At 33.4% G+C, this 21,273-nt stretch overlaps 4 protein-coding genes across 4 annotated transcripts; 1 reads left to right on the top strand and 3 right to left on the bottom strand.

Moving 5' to 3' along the window:
* Nucleotides 1–1,440: 1,440 nt before the first annotated feature.
* On the bottom strand, nucleotides 1,441–4,166 carry TRIADDRAFT_61087 (uncharacterized protein; the record flags this gene model as incomplete). Its single annotated transcript, XM_002117084.1, has 5 exons — nucleotides 1,441–1,962; nucleotides 2,175–2,400; nucleotides 2,495–2,736; nucleotides 2,834–3,040; nucleotides 3,897–4,166. 5 exons carry the CDS (start codon nucleotides 4,164–4,166, stop codon nucleotides 1,441–1,443), a joined length of 1,467 nt encoding a protein of 488 aa, XP_002117120.1.
* Nucleotides 4,167–6,865: 2,699 nt separating this feature from the next.
* TRIADDRAFT_61088 (uncharacterized protein) lies at nucleotides 6,866–11,493 on the bottom strand (the record flags this gene model as incomplete). Its single annotated transcript, XM_002117085.1, has 6 exons — nucleotides 6,866–7,390; nucleotides 7,871–8,099; nucleotides 8,342–8,447; nucleotides 8,478–8,583; nucleotides 8,711–8,959; nucleotides 11,191–11,493. The coding sequence occupies 6 exons, from the start codon at nucleotides 11,491–11,493 to the stop codon at nucleotides 6,866–6,868; spliced, it is 1,518 nt and encodes a 505-aa protein (XP_002117121.1).
* A 2,126-nt stretch (nucleotides 11,494–13,619) lies between these two features.
* Nucleotides 13,620–16,255, bottom strand: TRIADDRAFT_38377 (uncharacterized protein; the record flags this gene model as incomplete). The annotated part of the gene is made up of 5 exons (XM_002117086.1): nucleotides 13,620–14,511; nucleotides 14,587–14,815; nucleotides 14,903–15,144; nucleotides 15,321–15,527; nucleotides 16,094–16,255. 5 exons carry the CDS (start codon nucleotides 16,253–16,255, stop codon nucleotides 13,996–13,998), a joined length of 1,356 nt encoding a protein of 451 aa, XP_002117122.1. The 3' UTR covers nucleotides 13,620–13,995.
* Nucleotides 16,256–18,361: 2,106 nt separating this feature from the next.
* Nucleotides 18,362–19,174, top strand: TRIADDRAFT_61090 (uncharacterized protein; the record flags this gene model as incomplete). Its single annotated transcript, XM_002117014.1, has 1 exon — nucleotides 18,362–19,174. The coding sequence occupies one exon, from the start codon at nucleotides 18,362–18,364 to the stop codon at nucleotides 19,172–19,174; it is 813 nt and encodes a 270-aa protein (XP_002117050.1).
* Between the last annotated feature and the right edge of the window lie 2,099 nt (nucleotides 19,175–21,273).

A 21,273-nucleotide genomic window follows, 5' to 3' on the forward strand; every position in this document is an offset into this window, starting at 1 on the left:
TAAGCATGCTTGTATATTGTACTTATATACTTGCACCTTCTTACTTTTGGCCACTTTCGCAATTCTCTCTCTGCTCTGCTTATAACACAGTCCTGTAGCGGTCCATAATTAACTTGTAAACACAGATGATTACACACATCACCAACCCTCCCTCCCTCCACTAATTATAATTAATCAAAACTTTACGGCCTGCTGGTATTTTTATATAGCCTGAAGGCTCAACAGCGGATTATACAATCGTAATAGAATTACTTTCAAATCTTTCAGTCGACTGTGGAAAGACCAGTCTTGCAAGGTACATAAAGTTGTCGTGTACACTGTACGCTAGGCCGAACCATTTTGCAAACAGTATATTACTTGGTACACTTCGTTCAAGCTGTCTCGCTGGTATATTAGACATGTATTGACATAGTTAAAAAAAAAACCAAGAAATCGCGCGGCACAAATCAAATTTGTGTCCTGCATCATCCCGTGACTACTAATGTATCAGCAGGAGAGGTTCAGCCAAGTATACAAAGTAATTTATGCAACATAGTTACGGCTAGAATAGAGTAGAGCCAGAGTAAGAGCAGCAATGGATGAATGAATGAATTAAGGCAGAAGAGCTATGCACGGCACAGTTGAGAAAAATACTTTACACTGCAAATAAAAGTATGGTGCGGCGTTGAAGAAAATCTCAATGACTAAATCAAAATGGATTTTATCGTTGGCTAAACCAAGATCTTCTTTTAATAGTCCACGGCTAAATTAATGCACGCTTAGAAACGTCCAAATTGAAAATCATTTCAAACTGATTCCAAAAACTGTTCACTAATAGAACATGCAAAATAATCAGAATTAGACGACAGATCAATTCTCTCTAGCCTCCATTTTACTCCACAATCACGTCATCCACAGCATCGAAATATCGGAAATGAAGACGCAATATTGAATTCAATTTTAAACATCGAAACATGTAACATGCGTATAACATTTTCAATCATGGATCCGCATATACTCTTTTACGTAGATAAAAGGTAGATTTACATCTGTTGAAAAATAAACCTTACAGTAAATTTAATTTTTAATTAGAAATTGGATATGATTAATCTAATTATCCGATGGAAATATCCTCATTTAGTCTTTTTGTTATTAGTCGAAAATTCAAGTACTTATTTGGCAGCACTTACCAATATATCAACTATAAATTACATCTTCATCCATTACAAATATAAAGATATAGAATGAGTACAAAGTTTCCTAACACCGTCAACATTTTCCCTTTTTAGTGATACAACATGAACGTTAGTAGTTGTAAATAAGATTTGATCCATAATAAAAATATATATATATAGTCAAATTCTATACACGTATAAATTCAAGGTATTTAATAAGACTCTAATGTAATCCATTCTCTCTATAAGTACGAGTATAATGTAATAGAGAGATATCTGTAATGTGCTAGACCATCGTTGTTTTATCCATCCTCTTCTTTTTATCGAAAATTTTTTCAATATCCGAAAACTTTTTACCTTTGGTTTCTGGTACACAGTAAAAGACAATAATTGCAATTAATACGTTGAGGCCTGTATAAAACCATAAACTCCCTTGAACTGATATTGCCTGTGCCAGCGGTAAAAAAGCGTAACTAGCAGCAAATGCTGCTAAAAAACCAACGCTGGCAGATAGTCCAGATGCCACACCACGTACCCTGAGAGGCAGTATTTCGCTCATTATAGCGTATGCTAATCCTCCCCATGAAATATTAAATCCCAACACATATCCACATGTACTAATGAAGCTTAACCAAAGTAGATTTAATGACATTGCTTCTAATAAATAAAAGTAAACTCCCAATAGAGCTCCAGAAACAGTCATCAGCGCGCTACAACTTAATAGCAGTTTCACTCTACTAAATCGACCAGCCAAAGCATAGCCGACGCCACTACCAACAAATTGTGATATCGCCATAATCAAAATAATCTAAGGGTAGAAAAATATTCATTCAGAAAATATAAGTTATGCTGAAAGAGAGCAATAAGACAACTAGATGATACGTTAGCAATGTATGCGTAGGCTGCCATGGTAATAAGCGTTTTTAGTTAGAAAACACTTACAGCATTAGTATCATGGACTAAAGCTACTATATCTGGTACAACTTTAATTATTAAAGCTCAATCAATAATTATCCTTACCAGGCGAAAATCTTGAAAACCTGCCATTCGAAGTATGTACGGACAAAAGAATAAAACGGAATGAAAACCTGTCCATTTTTGAGCTATAAGTAAGAATAGACTGATCAAGAATGGTTTTCGAACTGAAGGAGACCATAACTCCGAATATTTAATTTGTTGGCGGTGTTTCAAACTCTCAATTTCTGTTAGTTCAAAGTTGATGTTTGCTTCAGGTCCTCGAAGTCGTCTGTAATAGATCAACAAGATCACTGTTTAATATTACAAGTAGAAATCAACAGTAACAACTGTAATAGCTATCCAGCTGTAAAATCGTTTGCTACCTTAACGTATCAATAGCTGTTTTACGATAGCCATTAGCAATTAACCAATGTGGTGATTCAGGCATAAATACCATTCCTATCGCTAATATGGTTGCGATTGCTTGCCCCGCTATTGCTGAGTATCTCCAAGTAGTAATCATGCCAATGGAAGCATTAAGAATATATCCAGTTGAAATAGCAAATTGAATAGACCCTCCGAGTAAACCACGCATTGAGGCAGTGGATATTTCCGACATGTAGACCTAAATTAGGGATGAGCTATAGTTTATAACTCTTTCAATAACTATCTACAATAATATGTTATACTACAATGTCTGTATAACATAGTGTTAATCTTACCGAGTAAGATACAGATGACATCCCAAGAGAAATGCCTGTTAATATTCGGCCAGCAAGTAATGCTGTAACTGTCTGAGCAGACACAATTATAAACCATCCAATAGTAGCTGGTATGGAGAGTGTGATGAGAGTACATTGCCTGCCGAAATGATCTATCATCCTGCCAGCTATGATACTTCCGATAAAGGCACCCAACATAATTAGAGACTATATAACAGAAAGGATTGACTCAATTTCCTTAAACATTCAATTAATTGACTACTAATGGATAGAAAATAACATTCTATCTGAAAGATGGGATTTTTAGTAACTGAAATTTAGTCCGTCGTATGAATTAATCACTGCAGTCGATTATGATTAGATGAGCAATTAAGTATTGCAATAGAATCGCTCGTTAATATACGGGTTTTAAGATACTAAAGGGATAAAATGAATTTAATCCTGTCTTGAAAGATGCAATTTTCGGTGATTGGAATTGAGTCAGTCAAATGAATTAGTCATTGTAGCTGATTAAGAAAATAGTTAAATAGTACAATCGACTCATTCATCAATATACTTGTACTGATATAAAATAGACAATTTCTAGATAAAATGATATATTATGGATACATGTACACATTTCAATTTTGACTGATTAAACGGATAAAGTGAAATTGATCCGTTTTAAATGAACACAAATGGGAAGATCGCAAAAAATTGACTAGCAAAAACGTTACCAAAATCAAATTGTTAATGGTTAATTTAATCGTTAACTGCGGTAATAATTAACGAAAAGGTAATTAGAACAGAAAACAAAAGCTTGGATGTATCGTTGCACTAAATCACTTTTAGGCTTGGTGAATAAGTATATGAACTTGGATTAACAAGCTGAGATGGATATACAGTTAAATACTGTACAAGTATATTTGCAACATCTTTGTATTCGCTTAAGTGCTGTATTGCCTTGGTGTGACAGTTGCTGATTAAATATCTTTAGCTAATAATGAATTGGCAATGTACTGAAAGCTATGGCTCAATATAATAACAGTAGAATATACTGTAGTTTGGCACTACGTATACTTACACCAAACCAAGCCACAGAATTTTCACTTAATTCTATTTGAGCTTCATCGGTCGTCAACTGGGGTATAGCCAGCGCGGTATATCCTAGCATATATCCAAAACTAATTAAACTAAGGGAAGCTATAGCAGTGGCAATAAATGGTATCTTATTTGAGGTAATATGATGTTGCTTTTCCAAGGATCTTTTGTCATAGCCAATAAACGTTTCAGTGTTAGACGATGATTCAGGAGTTTTTATGGGAAATTTACTTTGCAATTTAATTTCTTTCATTGTGAATTTATGTTCTGTAGTTTGAACTGACATTGACGGTACCAACTCGATTTGATGTAGTCGAGATTTAATCTACTATTGATGAATTTATTGTATAAGACTGCAATGATTGCCATTGAATTAAATTAACATTTTTACTCTACTTATTAAAGCTTACTAGAAATTGTAAACTATTACTGAAGTAATGCCTTTACTTAATGTCAACATAAAAGTCTCTGATATTATTTAAACCTGAAAATAGTTACATATGAGAGAGCAAGGAACTACTAAAAGTTGTATCGTTCGCTAAGCCAGTAAGAACAATGATATAATTATATTCGTAATTCTTTTGACACAGATCTATTAATACTAAACAGTAGTACTATACAGTGTACAGTAGAGTACAACACTATAGCAGGTTAAAGTTTCCTTTAAGACTAAAACTATTACACTGTAGTCAACAAATTCTAAACAAAATAGAAAGATAGATAAATAAATCTCATTCTTGGAGTCTGTTAGTTCTATTTTAGGGGCCTATCTTGCGAGTTAGTGGATACTGGCCAAGTGCAATCTCAATCAACACGTTTGTACACTATGACTAGAACTGAAATTGAAGGCCAAAGTTCATATATTGTATATAAATGTCGTAACTTCTACGGTATTAAATTGTTTGTTTTATGCTAAGATTATTGCATAAAAAGACCTACAATGCTAGGATGGCCGCTGATACTATCTCATTAGGCATTCCAAATTCTGTATGTATGCATATACACTATACAGTGTTATACTGTATAATACATAATAGTTGATGGAGCGTATAGGTAAAAATTTCTCACAAGAAAACTCTACTTACTACTGTATTAAATGAAGACTTAATGATTACAACTTCATCATCAAGGCTGTAGAACTAATCTATCATGGTGCATTATTTCTATGAAAATAGATACAAAATAGACGACTATTTTTGATATATTTACTATAGATAGAATTAACATGGGTGGAATTCCGTGGTAGCTGATGGAATAATTAGTGGCTTAAACTAATGATTGAGGCCCATACAATGCATAGTATACTTAGCGTATAGTAGCCAGCGTTGTTCACAATTAAATGTTTAATGTTATAATGACTCTTTACCGAGACTTTTGCATACAAAGATACATATATACTATATTATGCAGTCATCAGCAACTCTTTAATTTAGTTTTTTTCAAATAACTGAACAGCAATCGATCGTCTAGCGTTTTTGATATCCATGCTTTGATATGTAGTAGGAATGACTTAATTTGCCATGCAATGCAATTATCCGATAGGATGAAATAATACCATTTCTCTCTATTAGATTAAAATGATACTGTTAAAATTTAATTTAAACAATTCAGTGACAGTACTTATAATGATATGGACACACAAATTGCTTAACTTATTATACAATGCAATTCTTTGATAATATAAGTTAATACCGTCACTCCTTAACTGATTTAGATTACAATACTTAGTTTCTAATAGTTCAACGATAACACCAATAATGATGTGGACAATGAATTATGTTATTACATGGAAGTAGAGGTCAGTATTATATTATAGTCATTGGCTATATAGATGTATTCGGTGGGATCATTGTAGTACTGCACGATATTGATAACCATTTATCCAGGGTTAGTAATTTTACTGATAACTCTTTGTGGTTACTAACTCAAATTTGATCGTATATGGTATCCGACATTCTTGTCCATTTTATTATTGTAATATTATACATTGCAAAGACTTAATCCTTCAGAAAAAAAACTAAGATAGTTGATATTAAATAATGACATAATAAGATTAAATACAATGTTTATCATAGTAGAATGATATCGTAAAATACATCCATTTATCACATAACGTTTTATGTTAACAAAATATTCCCTTATCAAGTTTTTTTGCCATATATATAGTTCAACATACGTGGTATATTGTTATATATGCGAATATATGCATAATATCAGTATACTAACGGTAAATAAATCATTCAAGTACTCAACATAAGCATTCGATATGTTGTATCTCAATAATTCAATAATATAGTAATATAATATGATATGGTGGTTAAGTCGAGGAGCAATATTAAAAACGTAGTGAAAAATAACTAACTAGATATAAAGAATGGTTATTAGAAATAAATGATCCCACTAGATTAATATATCACATCTCTCTGTATATATGCAAATATATAAATATATATTAAATTAATGAATTATAGTGATTAAATATCTGATACACCAACAAATTCAATATTATAATATTGAATGGAACAGAGAACAAAGTTGATGTAGAGAGCAGCCACTAGTGATGAAACATTTCCACTGTACTGTATGTATGTATATATATGAGTATTTATAATATTCAATTTTAGAAAATAGGCCAATTAAAATTTTGGATACCAGATGTATAGTAGTACTGTGTATTTCGCATTGCTAAAAGATTAGTAAAAGACCACAATGTAGAATTGTACCATTACCTTAAATTCTGGCATTATATTGCTACACTAGGCTATGTTACATCGTTTGGAACGCCATGAAGTGATGAAGTTGTATCGTATAGCATGGGACCAACAATGATCAACTAATTATGCCATGCACAATGTTATATTATTTGGTCATGAACTTCTACAGTTAGCGAAATTCAAAGTATTACGCTAATCAGAAATTTAACCAGCAGTTATTAAATTATTTAGGTATAAATTATACCTCAGTAACTCGCTTTCCCATAGTTTTTTTAGAGTTAAAAAAATATTCAATCTCTTCTAAAGTTTTACCCTTTGTTTCAGGCACAAAAAAGTAAACGAAAAGTGCTCCTAATAGATTTAATGCACTAAAAACCCAAAAAGCTCCTTGACTACTAATTGCATTACTTAACGGAATGAATACATAACTAACGCCAAATCCTACAGACCAACCAAAGCAGGTACATAGCCCTCCAGCAGCGCCACGGGCTCTCGATGGTAGTATCTCAGATATCACAAGCAATGGAAGGCTACCCCAGGCAGAATTAAAAGCCACAAAGTAGACAAAAATACTTATTAGAGCTAACCAATTAAGATTTATATCGTATAAAGATGTCAGTTGGAAGTAGAGGCCAAATGCAAAACAAGTAATAGACATGGCTGCAGCTGCAAAGGTTAATAGTAAAACTCTACCAAGGCGATCGACAAAGAAGCTCACGGCGATACTAGTTACCAATTGTGATAAACTGGCTATAAGATTAACCTATCAAAAGGGGAAAAGATTTATAAATATAGTGTTTCAATTATAACGTTCACTAAATATCTCTACTTCGTAAAGTTTAGCTAATGAGCCTATCAGTCTGATATGTGATAAAAGGCTGTACCTAGAAGTGGAAAATACGTACTAATTTATAATTTAGCTTTATTTTTATATGTTTGCAAACATATCCTGAATTATATAATATTTTTTAGAATGTTCACCTTTCGATGAGAAGGTCATAACATTAGTTTGCTGCGTTAATATTGCACTGATTAACGCAAGACAGATATAGGTTAAGGTATACGTTTAGTAGGGGAATATAAAATATGGATTTGATATAATTAAAATATACAGATGTTGTGAAACCTATATGATTGCGCTATTCTACGTATACTTGAATTTTATTAAAAATTTCGCTTGACTGTTTCTAATATCCAGTTCTATAATTTTTTTAATAGGTATTGTTAACATACGCGTATTTACCATATTGCTATTGTCGAAGCCAGCTTGGTTAAAGATGTAAATACAAAAAGGTAAAACTGCATTGATCCCACAAAGTTGTTGAAATGATATTAAGCCTATACTAAGAAGAAACGGTTTCTTTAAACCTGTAGAAAATAATTCCAAATAGCTAAATGGTTCAATATTATCCAAGTGATCTTGGATTTCTGATAATTCGTAGTTAATAGGGACATCTGTTCCTCGCAAACGCCTTGAAACATGAAATACAGTAATTGTCATTATTATCTTTTATAGATACAAGCACGATAGCTGATACGATCTACAATTTAGTTATAGGTGTAGTTATTAAAGCGAAGATTGGCTTTGTAAATGTAGCTATTGAAAATTTCTGAAGAAAAATTATTAGTTTAATACAAGAATGTAAATAGCCTGGCCGTTAAATTATACAAGAATAATAGTACTTCTTAAGAAATAGCATATAAATTCGCTTACTGCAAAGAGTCAAGACCAGATCGCTTATAACCTTGCGATAGCAGCCATCGAGGTGTCTCCGGCATAAACATCATACAAATTCCTAATAAGGTAGCAATTATCTGGCCTACCAAAGCCAAGTAATTCCAGTTTATACCTAAAGCTAATCCAGCACCGAGTACATATCCAATGGTGACTCCAATTTGAAAAAAGGAACCAAAAAATCCCCGTACTTGGGCAGTAGAAATTTCAGCGATATAAACCTAGGCATAATGTATGCCAATAAAGGTTTGAATTTACATTAATTATCATTAACTACAAAGTTGGAAAGATTGCTATATTAAGAATTTTGTATCACATAATTATTTAATAATCTGTACGAAAATATACCGGATATGCCATTGTGGCCATACCAACAGAAAGACCGGTTAAAACCCGACCGATGTAAAGACTTTGTATCGATTGAGCGTACATAATACACAACCAACCAACAGAAGATGGCACAGATATCAGAATAATGGCAGATTGCCTGCCATAATTTTCCATGATATGACCACTAATTAAACCGCCAGCCAATGCGCCGATTAGTGCTAGAGACTTGGAATTGTGATAGGAGAAAGTACTATTAGAAGAGTAAATCTGATTATGATGATATTATGTCTTTACAAGATGAAAATATAATTAAGATCAAGATCATCTAAGGCTTATGAAACAAACTCGATTGGACTTTGATAACATCCTTATAATTTTCACTTATTAAACAATATGGCTAAACTTCATAGAGTATATACATAGTTCTGTAAGGCCTTTTAAGACATGAGTGTTTTATCCTTAGAGTTATGTCTTCCTTTCTGACGATGTTAAACGGTAATAAGGATCAACGCTTGCAATTTTAGGCTTGTCATATTAGACAAATGTAACTACTGTAAAATCAAATTTAATTTATTACTATGTGAGTACGTTCGGTAATTCTATTTGATGGTTCTGTCCTCTTTACATGATTGGGATAAGCAACATCACTGATCCAGTTATCAGAGATGGTAGTAAGAATCTTAAGATGCTCATATACAGTAATATACTAAGCTATGAATCAAGTGTCTAACTTAGACTAACTTAGATAGTATTAGCGCTATAGAAGACAAATACAGCTTTTATTTCTTTCATAGCACACTATATAATTATATGACAGTAGTCGTACATCCATTTTAAGTTAATGTAGCTTTCTAAAGCCAATAATGGTTATCATGTGCCGTATCTAAAGCGAAATAAAGTAACAATAGTTTTCTTGTTACTGATGATCTAATAAGATTACAAGGGTATTCAATTGCATAGAAGTAGTAATTTAGAACGTAGACTATATCTTCTAATTTTAAGTTTTATTTGATGCTATTAAAATAAATTCTTGCAATATTACAATTACTGAATAGCTTTGTTTTGTATTTCTGTATCACCACATGACTTCTAGTGAAAAATTAAAAACTCATGAGAGAAGCTATACAATTGCATGGTCGATTGCAAAATATGGACATGGCAGGGGGTAGTGGATGAAAAATAACGCTGGTACATACAGTTATATATTGTAAAACAACGATGGAAGAAGCAGGTAAATCATATAAGACGAAGCATTACGCTAATTAAACTGCGAAAATAGCAATTGTTATAAAATTAACGGTACTGCATTAAAATTCTGATTTCGTGACAGCTAATATTGTTGAGTAAATTTATCCCTTTTTATGTTAATACTAATGTCGGGTTAGAGACTTTGTTTCTCTCTTCAAACTTATGAATGAACGAGTTTGACGACGATATGCTTATCAAGTAACATACTATTGACGATAGCAAAGGAATAGTTCTAAACTAAATTAGCTTTGAAAGAGCAGTAAATGCCTATAAACATGAAAATTTGTCTTGACACTTAAGTATCAGGATGGAATATCTTTTCTCGAATATTAAATCATGGTTAGCAACAATACATCTGTATGAATCTATTATTAAAAATGTTCTGAACTAAGCCATAATTAACGCAAAAGTGTATGTTTGACAAATTGAGCCTAAGAGAACGATTGAAAAAAATAACGGTAATTCTGCTCTATTCACTATAGTGAAGAAAACTCTCAGATGATACGTTGGTGAATATTCCTTGCTGTATTTGCAAACTTTTTACAACTAATTGGTGCTTATACAATCGAATCCGATCGGGCGGTCTTACTATAGCGATAGTAATTATTGAATTATTGTTTTTACTGTGGTGTACTCGCCAAAATAAGTTTCTTTTACTGTTTTATCTTTTTGGAGCACTATGTTACAACAAGAATATGTCAGGATAGATACACGATAAAACCATTAATTGTCGGGAAAAAGCCCCAAAATACTCAGTAAATAAATTCTAAAATTTGCTTGAAAGCCATTTAAGGAGTTATATTGCTGTAAATTGTCTTAGATATAACGCTGTCTACATGAATGGATTGTGTTAATAAACTGAAAGTTTAAGAGAAGAAGCGAAGCTATAACACTTATGTAATCTGAAAATCTCATTGGCATATAGCAATTCTTACTACAGTGATAACTTTAACACTTTATGTATAGGCGACTTTTAAAATCTTGAGTAGAACAGTTTCCGATATAATAGAAAGGTGGACAGAGATACGAAATTGTTAGTGGACAGAAAAGTAGATATACTTTAAGTAAATATATACCATAGCATAATATTTCTGTAAATGAAGGAAAACGTTTACTAAAAAATTCTTATCTGGTACGGCATTAGATTAATGATAGACTTTCTAATTCAATTTTTTTAGAATGGGAGTATTTTAAAGGCTTGCCAACATTTTGTGCTTCAATATTCCCTATAATATAAAAAGTTTCCTTACCCCGAACCATGCTGATGAATCTTCATCCAAGCGCAAAATGCCCGCTGATGGGAGCATCAGTTGAGGTATAGCTGGAGCAGCATATTCCAAGACAAATCCAAAATTGATTACGCTTAAACCCCCTATGACAGCAGATATAAACATCAATTTATGCGATACTATGCCAGATTTTGGCTTTTTGTCTTCGTCTATTCCGATGGTAGTGACATGTTTGGATGCTGTTTTATTGTAATAAATCGTTTTACTTTTTTTCTTTTTAACGTTCTTCTCTTCGATACTAGAATTATCGTTAATTCGAGTCATCGTTGCCAGGCATTTAAATTAAATCTCTAATTTTATGTGTGCGATTTTCTACAAAGGGATCGGACGAATCCAATGTCTTAGACGATGCTATTATAGACGTAGATTTAGATACTGCTTGACAACTATTTTATCCAATTTTCTTGAGGTTGTTATTTCTCTTCTTAATACTATAATTTCATAGCCAATCAGATAAAGATGGATCTTTCACTACTTATTTTGGCTTTAGACTGAAAGGACTATTACATTCATTCGTTTATAATATAAGAACAAAGCTGTATAGTGTGAATTAAATTACTAGAATAGCAAGTACAATGATGCAATATTCAATCTGAGAAAAGACATTGATGTTCAAGTTGGGTCAAGATTTTAAATAGAATAGGTTACAATTTACTATGTTAACTTGTATATAGTCTTATACATTAAAGCAATTTAATAATATTAGCTTTATATGGAGTACTTAAAGCTTGCTTGTATTTATTGTTAGGATTATTAAAGAATATAGCGTAGGTCTTTATGGCAGTAATATGCAATCATTGTCTGGCATACTGTTATGAATTGTATTAGCATAAATTATACTATAAATTAATTAGATGGATAACAATTCAATTGAAGTAGTGTAGCAAGCACAAGTTATGAAATTATAACTGGTATAGCAACGGCTATAGTAAATCACATACAGTAGCTACAGGATAGCATGCAGTAATATGTTCGTTAATCATATTCTTGTGTATCTGATGTGAACAGTATAGATCAATATTGTTAGATTGAAATTACATAAGCATGATGATGATATTCCTGGGATTATATTATTGCCATTACTAATGTTTTATGGAAGTTACAAATCAGCCCATGATACATGATTTGCATAAAATGATGATAAGCTAGCGCTTAATATTTATTTACAAACGTCTTTGAGAATTTACTACTATACGAAAGGCTATACAATAAGTCATTTTAAAATGGCTTCTAGCCTAAAAAGAGATCTACACATGAGTAGCTTTTATGGTATAGAAATTTACAGCAATAAATCGTGCTACTGAGCTATATTTCTTTCCTTTGCAGGGTTAATCGTTTATATGAAGTTTAACTATTAATTTATGTTAATGTATGAGGTTACTTGGCTACTAATATTATGGTAATATGAGTTGTAGGCACTTTTACGTGATGCAATTGTTAGTATTACTTGACGCTTTACGCTGTTTTATGGTCTTTAGAATTTCTGGCAGATACTATTAAAAAGTTACTGCCAATGTTTAGTATCTCATATACTTAGTACAATAAAAAAATGTATGGAAGGTCCTAGGCCGTGATTGCGATACAATCTGAAGTTACGATAAGTTTTCTACGATATTATACTAGTTGCTTTGCTTTATCGACTAAGAATTATTGCTAAATATAGTCGAAATTTTCTTTGTAATAGGTACCAGGTTTATAAAAAGTTTAAATAGAATGAGATGAAGTTCTAGCTAATATTTGCTAACATTTATATTAATTAATTGAATGATAATATAGAATTAAGATGTGTATTCTTAAAATTTTCATAGCTTAATAAGGTATACATTTTTACCAGCTTATAAAAAACCTGGCAGCTTGAAAGGCATTAACTTTAATATTCTTCATTTGATATTTGCGTAAGTAATTCTATGAAGTATTAATATATCAATTACAGTACATTTATCAATACTGACATGTTATCTGTAGTCTAGCTGTTAATCCTGTCAGTTGTTTACCGAAAGTGACAATCTTCGAGGCGTAGAATAATGTGTATGACGTTGTGCTATATGTCTGTGTGTTTGGTAACGATTCTGAAAGTAGATCGGAATCATTTAAATTTGTTCCAGTATGTAAAAGTTTGATTTAAAATCATTGCTTATGGAAGTGCTATACAGAAATGTAAGGAGCTCTCATATGACTAGAAGCATTGGAAGTTGAAATTTTATCAGATGACGAAATTTCAAATATTAGACATTACTGATGAAATAACTGTTGACAGAGGACATGAATACCCTTTCAAGATAAATTTTATTTATGAAAGAAAATAAAGTGTACAGTACAGTATACATATATAAGTGAGCTGAGCACAGCTCCACAAATCTACCATTGCTTAATATAGAAAACAATATAACAAGATTCGTTCAGCCTATGAATAAAATTATTGAAGTCTGTAGCAGATTGGCGTTTAGATTATTAAGTGGTAAAAATGTCTTTATTTTGTATACATTTGTAGATGAATTCCACAGTGTCCATATTATTCTTGATTACATTACTGAGAGGAATTACTATTGTGGTAAACAACATCAACTATTGAAATTGTGGTGACTATGATGATATTATCGATTAAAATTGCGCCTTATTCCTAATTGATGATTATATGCTGTTCTGTATAACGGAGAGATACGAAGCTTTCATCAAAGTGGATTCAATTTAGAAAAATTTAAACTTTTTACGTTTTATGCTCATTGATAGTGAAATTAATCAAGGCATTTAACAAATGGCTAGTGGTTAGGATTCCTCCGTATTCATTTTCCTGTCAACGAACAATCGTTCTATTTCTTCAAGAGTTTTCCCTTTAGTTTCCGGTACACAAAAGAATACAAAAATTGCCGCTAATAGATTCCACGCAGCAAAAAACCAAAAAGTGCCATAATCTTTCATGGATTTTCTCATGTAAATAAAAGAATAGGTGATCGTAAAAGCAGCAGTCCAATTGATGAGCGTAGCTATACCACTAGCTATTCCTCGAGCGCGAGCAGGAAAGAGTTCTGACATCATTAACCAAGGAATAGCACCCCATCCCATGGAGAAAGCAACAAGGTACACGAAAAGACTAAGCATTGCTAGCCAATTTAAATTCGTTGTTGTCTTGGGTTGAATATAGTAATAGACACCAAATGTAGTACAAGAAATTGCCATAATCACAGCGGGCGTGATAAGTAAGACTCTTCTTCCAAGACGATCAACCAACATGACGCTTATTAGTGTAGCTCCAACTTGTACTGAAGTAGCTATTAAATTGACCTGATAACGTAAGAAAAGATTTGTAGTGAATATAGTATATTGAATAATAGTAGAATCAATGGTACAACAACATACCAGCTTGGGGTCTCCAAAGCCAGCTTCTTTAAAGATATATGTGCAAAAGAAGAGCACAGCATTTATTCCACTGAATTGTTGAAATATCATTAAACCAATTGAAATTAATAAGGGTTTAAATAGGACTGGATTTTTAAATTCGGAGAAATGCATTTTTTGTCCGTTATCTAAGTTATTTTCTATGTCGTATAGTTCTGTATTAATATCCGCATGTGATCCGCGTAACCATCTATCAAAATACCCATAAGTGTATCAGTTATAGAAGCATTGCTTTCAATAATCAATTGAAGCGATTAGATATATTACGCTATCGTACTTTAACTGTTTTATAGCCATAGGGCGTTTTCCTTTAGCGAGAAGGTATCGTGGGGTCTCAGGCATGAACATTATTCCTAAAGCCATCAAAATTGGAAGAACCATACCAACGAGTGCTAAATAATTCCAGTTAATTCCAAGAGCCAGTACAGCTCCCAAAAGAAATCCTATAGTGACGGATAATTGATTCATCGAGCCAAGCATACCACGACTTTCAGCAGTTGAAATCTCTGCTATGTATATCTATTATGGAGATAAAATATTATATTTATAGTACCAGTAACTCTTTATTATTTCATTTATAAAACTAATATTTAGACTGTTAATCCTACAAGGCTACATATACATATACAGTATAGTTTGTAGTAAGATTATGTAAAAGTAATAGTATAGTAAATAAACTGCCATCATCGAGTTACCGGGACTACCAGCGATGCCATACCAACACCTAACCCACATATTAAGCGTCCAATCAGTAGTGATACAACAGCTTCTGCGTATATGATTAAAAGCCAACCAGCGACAAAAGGCAATGAAATGACGATTAATGTAGACTGTCTACCAATAAAATCGATTAAAAAACCAGCCACGGGAGCGCCGATCAGTCCTCCAATTGCAATTAAAGACTGTTAGGAAAGTTAGATAAATGGAATAACCATTACAATCGGTCATAGCTTAATCATAAGAATCAGTCATAAGATCATGGCATGACGAGGAGTCTATGACTTTGCTATTTATATGTGTCTATTTAGACGAAGAGTTTGTGACTAGCGGTAGGTATCTTGGTATGCAGATATTTTACTTTACAAGTCCATACTTACGTCTAGTAAAAAGCAATTACACTGTAATAACATATGTTTAAGGCAACTCGCTTGCTACAACTACAACGTATTACAGTATTCATTGATTCAAGCTAGGAGGAATTAACTTTAGACTTGGAACGAGTAATATTGAGTGACGAATCATTTTAGTTGATGATTATTGAAACTCCTGGACGGTTACTTATAGTAATAGGGGGGGGGGGGGTTATCTGGTAATAAAATATAGTAAATCAGTATTTTTTTGTGTAACTAACTACACTAATGAAGTTCTATCCAGTTCGCATTTACTGTATCCTCATTCAATTAAGTTTATTCGGCTACTAGGAAATTTCATGTTGGATAATCGTTCAATCAATCCGTTTATAACTTACAGTAAACCAGGCAGATTGTGATCGGTTGAGTTGTAACTTTCCTGCCGAAGGTTCTTGCAGTTCCGGTAACGAAGGCGAAGCATACTCCAATGAGTATCCAAAGCTAACTGCACCTAGACAAGCTATTAATGCTGCCATATAAACTGAAAAGGATGTACCCATACTCTTAGTATGATTGTTCCCATTGGTGATACTTTTTATATTATCGGCAGAATTGAGTTCTTCTGCGGATTGAGAAATCAACTTGTGATTGCTACTATCTTGTAAGTGAGATTCCATTATAATTGATTACAACGCGTATAATAAAAAGGACGCTAATTTGGCTGAAGGTATGGAAAATAGAGAGCAATTTAAAGTTGGCCGCTAATCAACATCATCAGGCACCGTTTTCTGCCGACTGTACAGTATATTAAGTAATTTTTTAAAATCAATCAATAATCTATCTTGATTCTCGTATCTGGTACTAATAGGATCGAATTTGGTAATATAGTACAGGAACTTTTGACGACCAACACAGTTTAGTTCTAATGACTGTACTGATGATAAATGTTACTGAAAAACAAGAATAATTTTGCTATAGTAATCGTTACAGTTTTTGAGCCTAATCGACCGGATTGCGTCGTTATAACATAAGCATAAACACAGCATGTTGTACACTACATTACTATGCAGTCGAGCTCAGTCTAAGCCTACTGTATTCCTTTTCCACAGTGATGGGAGTCATGTGACTGGAAATCCTTGATGAGTACAACTCAGTACAGTACAGTAGTCGATGACAATACAGTGTACAGTGTACAGTACTGTACGAGTACTGTACAGTATGTACTGTACAAGTTTTTCTACCGCGTTACCAGCGGTCTCCTTTAATGTACTGTACAGTATAGTACAGTACTGTACAATAAAAGGAGACTGGAGACAGTACGGGAGTGAGTACGTTACTGTATGCAGAAATTCTTTTTTCACAACTGTACAGATTCTGCGCTGTAAAGTTGTCCCTTTTGGGCCACAGTACAGTACTGTATACAGTACAGTATGTCATACAGTACTGTACAGTACTGTACTGTACTGTATAACTCCTCTCAGGCTCTCACGTACAGTATAAGAAAAAGAGGTAGTGGACTCGGTGGAGAGTACAGTACTGTACTCTACTTTTCTTGTACTGTAGTAGTCCCCAGAGGAAGATCACACCTGAGGTCTGTCTGTATACTGTAAAATGTGCGTAAGAAAAAGAGACAGTGGACTCGGTGGAGAGTACAGTACTCTACTTTTCTTGTAGTAGTCCCCAGAGGAAGATCATACCTGAGGTCTGTCTGTAGGTCCCTACTGTACTGTACTGTACAGTGTACAGTACTGTAAAATGTGCGGGTACAGTACAGTATACTGTAGCTCTGTACTGTACAGTACTCTACTTTTCTTGTTGCAGTCCCCAGAGGAAGATCACACCTGAGGTCTGTCTGTACAGTACTGTAAAATGTGCGGGTACAGTACAGTATACTGTAGCTCTGTACAGTATAAAAAGAAAGAAAAAGAGACAGTGGACTCGGTGGAGAGTACTCTACTTTTCTTGTAGTACTGTAGTCCCCAGACGAAGATCATACCTGAGGTCTGTCTGTAGGTCCCTACTGTACTGTAAAATGTGCGGGTATAGCTCTGTAGTAGTGGTTCATCAAATGCAGTACAACTAGCTGTGACTAGGACTACATCGCCGCGGTTCCTAATCGTTACAAATCATCCAATTTTTTTAGCATAATCCTATGACTGCACTTTTATTTCAATCTTTCATTTGAATCGTCCTGGTGTTGAATCATCTTTAACATTGTGGTGTAATACCATCCTCTTTTGGCGATTGTATCACTCGACGATACAGCAAACCTACTGTGTCATCGCCTTTAGTCGTAGCTGGTTGATTGGATACGATAAACGCGCACATATAGGACAGTACAATAGGAGTAAAGCCATTTTCTGTAGACTTTGTCTGCAGTTTAATAACTTGCTCATCAGAAAGACGTTACCGACATTGTGGTACCTTTATTTGGATCAAAAAGTTGTAGAATGTTCACTTGGATAGTATAGCGTTGAAATCGGGCCGCGACAAAACAACGGATGGTAGCGATTAGTTGCACCTTTTACAATACAGCAATCCTTTCTTTAGCCAGTCAGCTGTGGATACAATTATTACAGTAGTAATTATTGTAAATTATTCAAGCAATCCAGTACAACAACTCTCAACAGATTACATCAACGCTCTACGGTAAATCGATTTAGAATATGTCTGAAAATAATAGAAGCAGATCGTCCTTACATACGAATACCAGCAGCGCAGCCCACAATAGTTGTAATGAAGAATTGAACAATGCAAGAACAAAGTTCAACGATTTGTTACAAGATTTGGTTCGTCATAATAAAGAAAGTGCATCGGAACAAGATTGCATAAATAGTTTACTAGAATTGCCTAATCAGCCTTTACTTCCTTCGAATTCCACTGGACCTGAGAAGCGTAGCCTAGCTCAAAGTAGATCGCCACGAAAGCGAAAAAAGAAAGATAGTGGAAACAACAGTAATGTCCATGATAACTCTAACACGATACCGAGCACACCTGAAGGTAATAAACCCCCTATACATGTTATCAAGCTATTCGATCGTAGCGTGGACTTAGCACAGTTTGACGAACGTACCTCGTTATATACACTTTGTCGGTCATGGATGCATAATAATCCCAATGACGGTAGTGATAATGATGGATTTGCCAAATTAGATTTAGATGCAAATGAAAAAGCAAATAACGATGACACTAATGGTAGTAATCCAGCCATCGACGAATCAGGTAATGTTCATAGTTTACCAAAGCCATCTATTTTACAAAAGGAACGTTATACTGCTCTGACGCAAGCACCCAAACCGAAGCTGTGGGACACTAACCTAATCGGCAGTAATCAACAATCGATTGTAGAATTAAAGCGAGTTCATATCGCCCGATGGAAACTTATAAGAGCTAAATCACGCGAAAGATTGAGTAGAATGCAAGAGCAATATAGCGAATCTAATCGAATTATTAATAAACTGTATCGACCAAGACATTAACATTGTATTTATAATTCTTCGGAAGTCAACGTATACGGTACTGTACGAGTGTACGGTATACAGTAGCATATTAATGTGAATATAATTTTAATAAACCATATTTGACTCCTATTTTAAATGAATTTGTATCATAACTCATAAAGCGTATCGGTGAATTGGTTTATTTCACCACTGTAGTGTATTAATAGTGTTTGCATTTTTTTATCGAATAATGATAAATAGCACCCAAGAAGTTCATAATATGCTTTCGGTATTTCTGAAGGTATTAAATATAATATTTCATAGGTTCAGCATAAGGATAACACGCTGTGCTATTACAATTATATATCGTTTTTATCAATGCATTATGTATGAGCTGTATCGATATGTTTTATCTGTGTATCTTTTTTTATACTTCACAATTTATTACTGGATTTGCCCATACAGATATGGGCCATACGGCAATAATATACATTATATAATGTTCTCTACATATTTCATTATCATAAGTTTTTAGTATGTAAAAAAGTGGGCAGAGCTATAGCCACTTACAGTATATTGCACTCGGTGATTCCACTGTATTCTACAAAATCTGGAAGACATTAGCTATTATGCGTTTGGTTCTTTAAATTCTTTACTAATTTCGTTACTTCTAGGACGTTAATGCAGTTACACGAATTGTATTTTGCCATATGACCACTTTTACATGTACTGAGTGGACAAACTTGCTGCTATATGACATCTATTCCGTTGATATCGTTATATTTGAGAAAAGAATTCGTATAGCTTGGTAACATTTTTATATAAATGAATGCAATAGCGATGCTCTTCTAAAATTCTTAAATATATTAATCAATCCATTTTGTCTATAATTTTCCTTGTAGAGTTATGCAGCATAAACATGTCAATGCATAGAATGATACTGTATTGTATATCTTAATGCTAATAAGCGAATGTATCTAAGATTTGTTATCCTGGTAATAAAAATATCAGTTTATCGTAAAATTTGAACCAGTTCTATTGGTATTTGTTTATAGATGTAGTGTGGCTTATATTAATTGTTCCGATGTACAAACTCGGTGCGATCTACAATTACTCTGCCGTAAACTGATCACACTCAATGTAGATACTATGTAGCGATTAATGGATTATTTGCAGGTTGGATATTTTAGGAGTTTCGATTACTGTATAAAATGTTGGTTTTTGACCTTTTCTAAAAACGTGCTTTGGGAAATCACGGTTATCTTTACCATTTTTTAGAATTGATATTAATTTATAACTTTATCGTCATTCATAAATGGAATTGAATGCGTTTTATATGTCAATGCTACTTGATTGTAGCAGTAATCGGTAAAGGAAATTACTATTTTGATAACAACTATCAGAACGTTCAGCATAAATCATTCTTTCTGCCGTTTTATGGTTTACCATAACGTATGCACGCATGCAGTCTAGAATCAAATTCGTTGGATGACATGGACTTAATTTCATCCTGATCTATAGTATTAAAAGTCTTAATGCTATCCTATAGCGAATCTAAATTGCATCATTGTAATCACTCTACTGTATGAATACTAACAAATGTAATGCTTTTGCAGAATTCGTGGCCTGTCGCCAATGTAACTACGCGTATAATGATTATAGTAAGATTTTTGGTCTATTCCCATTATAATACTACATCGCGCCGAAGAATTGATTGATTGATATCCATCTTCAAAGGTGTAGATATTTTATTACAGATTTATGATAATTCATATCAGAAAATCATCAGGACATGGACTACTAGATGTAATTTAGTAGTCTACGGTCAGGAGCATCACAGCTCGGTAAATTCCTGTCGAATACTGATGAATTACGCGTATAATAATAAGCTAATTATGCTCAGTATTTAAATTATGCACTACGCAGCCTGACGGTGCCATTAAATCATTTTATATCTACCGTGTATAGATTTAGCAATCTTAAGTTAGAAAATAGTGCTAGCTTCCCGTTCATCGTGAACCAGTCTAGACAGCCAGCCAACTATATACTAGGAAATAGGAGAATTGAACCAGTATACGGTACAGCCTTTACGATTGCAAAAGCACCAATGTCTCCTCATCAAATTATCAACATAGATA

The sequence above is a fragment of the Trichoplax adhaerens genome, genomic scaffold (assembly GCF_000150275.1).
Source record: "Trichoplax adhaerens TRIADscaffold_21 genomic scaffold, whole genome shotgun sequence".
Lineage (NCBI taxonomy): Eukaryota > Metazoa > Placozoa > Uniplacotomia > Trichoplacea > Trichoplacidae > Trichoplax > Trichoplax adhaerens.